Source organism: Brassica oleracea, chromosome C9 (assembly GCF_000695525.1).
Source record: "Brassica oleracea var. oleracea cultivar TO1000 chromosome C9, BOL, whole genome shotgun sequence".
Lineage (NCBI taxonomy): Eukaryota > Viridiplantae > Streptophyta > Magnoliopsida > Brassicales > Brassicaceae > Brassica > Brassica oleracea.
In genome coordinates this window covers 54022297-54027172 of record NC_027756.1, presented here as the reverse complement: position 1 = coordinate 54027172, position 4876 = coordinate 54022297, and the positions used below count along the sequence as shown (strand labels likewise).

The following is a 4876-nucleotide window of genomic DNA, read 5'->3' as shown; positions in this document are numbered from 1 at the left end:
ATTTGTTTTCAGACAGGTTATGTTTTACACATGGTGGTATCAGACATGTTATGTTTTACACATGGTGGTACACGCATATCACAACAACATCATCCAAGATTTCGTGTGTGTGTATTTGAGATCGATGACTCAATATGTTCGATCAGATTGTGGCATGGCCGATGGTAAAGAAGAACCAACTATCATGTTCGAGGACGAAGCATATTCTGCTTAAGATCTTCATCACCCACGGATTACAGAAAATTGGAGAGGTCCAAGGGACCTCAAGTAATGTCCAAATCAGGGAGAGTAATGTGTGTTGTACTATTTTTCCTTCACCATAGTTTTGTCTCAATTGAGTTTTTCTGGTAAGATTTTAATGAGACAACATTAAATCACATTACAAGCTCTAAATGGTTATGACATCCAAGGGGGAGTGTTATGAACCAGATTGTGGATGGCTCATAACCAAGAGATTATGATTTGTAATCTTTCTATTTATCTATGACTGTGTAATCTCCTATATAAGGAACCTCTATGTTATGAATAAAGATATATTTTTCCATTATTTTTGTAACACTATTACCTTTTAAACATAGATTCCTATTACTTTTTGTCAATGTGTCGTGGTGTATGTATATATCTTTATTTACAGCCATGTAAGTTAGTTTTCAATATTGGAAAAACAAAAAAACTTGGTGTTAAAGCGGCCTGAGATGATGAATGTAACCTTTGCATTTGTCTGTTTTATGTCTACTAAAAAAACAAGCAGTGCACATTAAGAGAGCACACATATATATTGAAGAAGGATTGTATAAAATAAAAGTAAAGAGTATGATCACAAAGTTGCATAATATTACATGTCATAAAGTTGGATAATATTAAATGTCCTAACTTATATATGGTCCCATTCACCAATAGCAACTGCTTCATCACACTTGGCTTAATCTCTTACCTTCCTCAGCCACGATTGTATCGCTCTGCTATACTTGTCAGCGAAGAATGGTTCGACTTCGAGGCTGAGGATAGATTAACTACACTCTGTGGATGTGATTGTGGTTGAACATTAGTTGATTCCGTTGTTCCCTTTCCTCCAGTGCAGCAGGCGAAGATATTCCCCATGACTAAGTGATGTAAGACTCAAAAAGTGGTGTCTTTCTACGATGAAATCGAAGTTCGGATTTTATACTAATTATGTTGTGTGGTTGGTGGAAAACATTTGTGTAAAGTTTGACTTTGGCGGGACTATGTATCAGTCATAGTCAAAGTCTGTTTTTTTCTTTGATATTGTAAATTTGTAATAATTTGATTATAGAAAGTATCCCACCACTTATACAATAAAATCTTTTTTTGAGAATTTTAGATACATAAGATATTACACTGGTACGACCCAGAGGGCAAGTTACCCAAACCATAATAGTATTTTTATGGTTTAAGTGGATATTTTTATTTATTTTTCTTCTAATATATATAGATAAATAAAATTGATTAACTTTTCTTTTAATCTTATATACAGTAAAAACTCTATAAATTAATAATGTTAGGACTTTGATATTTTATTAATATATAGAGTTATTAATTTACAAAAAGATTTATTTTTTAGATTTTTCTATTTTAAAATATACTTTCTAAAAATTAAGGAAAATACTTGATTTTAGTCTGTACACAATAGTTAACATTTTCAAATTTGACACTTATGTTAGTTTTATTATATTATTTAGTGTATATAAAATATGTCTCACAGAATTTAAATGCGGTTTTAGATATAATATTATTAAATCTCATCAAAATATATTAAGTGTTAAGAAATATAAAGATAAACAGTGTAATGGTTGGTTGATAATTATATAAAATGTATATACATATAAATTATTAATTTATAATTTTAATAGGACCACATATTTACATAGAATTTTTTAAAAATCATTATCTTATTATTTTATCAATTTGTATCATATTTTAAACCAGTCCAACTTGGAACAGGAAAAAATCATTAATTTATGGTGTTTATTAATTTATCAAGTATTAATTTATAGAGTTTTTACTGTATATTAACTGAGGATCATTAAAAAGATGTAATCTTTTATTTTGTATTAATTACATTTTAATCTTGATGAGTCGTAAATACCCGGACTAACCTTTTATTTTCTAGAAAAATTGCATGCACATGCGGGCATAATAATTTAAATATTTATAAATAAATATATGATCAGTTTAAATACCATGTATTAAAATTTTATTTTCTTATATATAACAAAAAAAATCATCACAATATATCGAAGAAGGATTGTATAAAATATATGGAAGAGTGTGATCATAAAGTTGCATAATATTACATGTCATAAAAGTTGGATATTATTAAATGTCCTACAACTTATATCTGGTCCCATTCACCAATAGCAACTGCTTCATCATACATAGCTTAATCTTTCACCTTCCTCCGTCACGATACCGCTCTGGCAGAGGTGCCGGCGAAGAATGGTTCGAATAAGACGACCTCGAGGCTGTGGATACAGATTGATTAACTAGACTCTGTGAATGTGATTGTGGTTGAACAGTAGTTGTTTCCGTCGCCGGAGGAACATTGCTTCCCCTTCCTTTGGTGCAGCAGCAGCAGATATTCCCCATGACTGAGTGATGTAAGACTCAAAAAGTGGTGTGTCTTTCTGCGATGAAAAAGAAGTACGGCTTTTATATTAATTGTGTTATGTGGTTGGTGGAAAATATTTGTGTAAAGTTAAATTTGGCGGGACTACTTATCAGTCAAAGTCAAAAAAAAAAAAAATTTAATATTCCAATTTTGTAATGTTTGATTACAGAAAGTATCCCACCACTTATAAAACAAAATATTTACTTAAAAATTTTAGAGAAAGATAAGATCTTAAATCCTAGATTATGATTATATAAAAGATCGTTGATAATTTTCAATTCAAAAGGAGTTTTAACTAGAATACAACCAAGAATGAGGAAAAACGTGTAAAGTGGTAAAAAAAAACAAAGATACAAATAGGAATGGGTGTTTTACCCCAAATTGAAACTTCGGCCTTAAAACGAACCGAAAATCCAAGACCAGATCCAAACCGTTATACAAAAATATCGAATGGGATTTAAGTGGGATTTAAGAGCTTGGTATTTTCATGTTTGTTATTTCGAATACCTTTTAGTTAGTTTAGATAGTTTTAACTAGCTTTAATTAAATTTTTGAATAATTTATATATTTGAGTATTTTTGTTAATTTTAAAAGTTTCTTAAAAGTATTTTGGAGCGATTTCCAGACATTAGTTATAGTTCAATTCTAACCAAATTTGAAAGAAACCGAACCGAACTAGACCTAAAAATTACTAAAACACAAATGGGATTTATGAGCATAGTACCAAAAATATTAAAGGATCTGATGAATATATAGATATATGATCATAATGTTGCATAATTATTACAAAACACAAGTTGATTGCTTAAATAATTTTGTTCATCTCCATCTCCATTTCTTCCACTGCTTTTAATCTTTTAGCGGAATCTTCAAAAGCCTCTCTACATGTTGTCTGCAAACCGGACACAAATTTGTCTGAAACCTTAGCTCCTTAGCGCATCCGACACACATACACTGTTACACACATAAACCAATTCAAAACTCCACAACACAAAAAAGAACTTCAGTAGTATAAACTTTATTACATACTACGTGTCTGCAAGGAAGAACCGTCACATCGCGTGGTTTTGACAAGCAGATAACGCATTCCTTTCTTGCATTCTCATCAACAGCGTCCCCAATCCCATAAATATCCTGCAACTCATACCTGGTCCCATTCACCGATATGAACTGCTTGATCACACTTGCCTTAATCTCACCTTCCTCCTTCACATAAGTCACTTGCGTAATCTGCATGCATCTAGATGACTTTCCTCCTTCTGGAGCTGCCTCCAGCTTAATTGCCAGCGGGAAAATATCTGTTTCTGCCTCCTTGAATAGCTCTGAATCTTCAAAGACAGATAAGTCTACACCAGTTCCAGATGGTTGTATGAACTTCTGACCAAGTCCTTTCTCAAAATCAAATGTGATTGGCTGCAACGTATCTTCCTTTGTTGCTGTGAGCTGGAACTCTTCGCTTTCTTTCGCAAAGAAAACGACTGTGATCCTGTGTTCTCCCCCAAAACAGACAAAAGGGTTAACTAATATTCAATAAAGACTCAGACTTTACGACAAGAACCAACGCAAGTGGGTAATAAGATTAAACCTTCCGGAGACGAGTGCATCAAACGTGAATGCGACGAGAAGATGACCCGGGTTAACCGGGTCCTGTTCGAGGGTCAGAGTCTGCTTCTTCAGATTAGTGTCGTTGCGAATCGTGACGGGTTTCTCGTCCACGACATCACGAGGCGGCGGCATCGGGTGATTGTACGCCCCCCACATAGTTCCCGGCGGAGAATACGACGTCGCGACGGGGGATACAGATTGATTAACTGGAATCTTGGGTGGATGTGGTTGACGAGGAGTTGTTTCCGTCGCCTCCTGAGGAACATTGCTCCTCCGTCTTCTTCCACCACAGCAGCAGAAGATATTCCCCATGATCTCGATCTCTCAGGTTCTCAGAAAGTGGTGTCTGTCTTTCTGCGATGAAATCGAAGTTGGGCTTTTATATCAGTTTGTGTTGTGTGGAAAACATTTGTTTAAAGCTTGAATTTTGGCGGGATTAGTATCAGTCAAAAGTCAATGTTTTCCTTTTTTTTCTTTGATATTCTAATTTTGTAACGTTTTGAAAGCATCCCACCCCTTCCTTATACAGCAAAATATTTCCTTACGAATTTTAGATACGGTAAGATGTTAAATCTTGGATTATGATTATATAAGATCGTTGATAATTTTCAATGCAAAAGGAATTTTTGAACTAGAATACAA

At 33.5% G+C, this 4876-nt stretch overlaps 1 protein-coding gene across 1 annotated transcript; it reads right to left on the bottom strand.

The window, feature by feature from the left end:
• Nucleotides 1-3459: 3459 nt before the first annotated feature.
• On the bottom strand, nt 3460-4570 carry LOC106317403 (probable E3 ubiquitin-protein ligase LUL1). Its single transcript, XM_013755225.1, has 3 exons — nt 4215-4570; nt 3659-4115; nt 3460-3583 (listed from the first exon to the last, which is right to left on the bottom strand). Exons 1-3 carry the CDS (start codon nt 4544-4546, stop codon nt 3479-3481), a joined length of 894 nt encoding a protein of 297 aa, XP_013610679.1. The 5' UTR covers nt 4547-4570; the 3' UTR covers nt 3460-3478.
• Between the last annotated feature and the right edge of the window lie 306 nt (nt 4571-4876).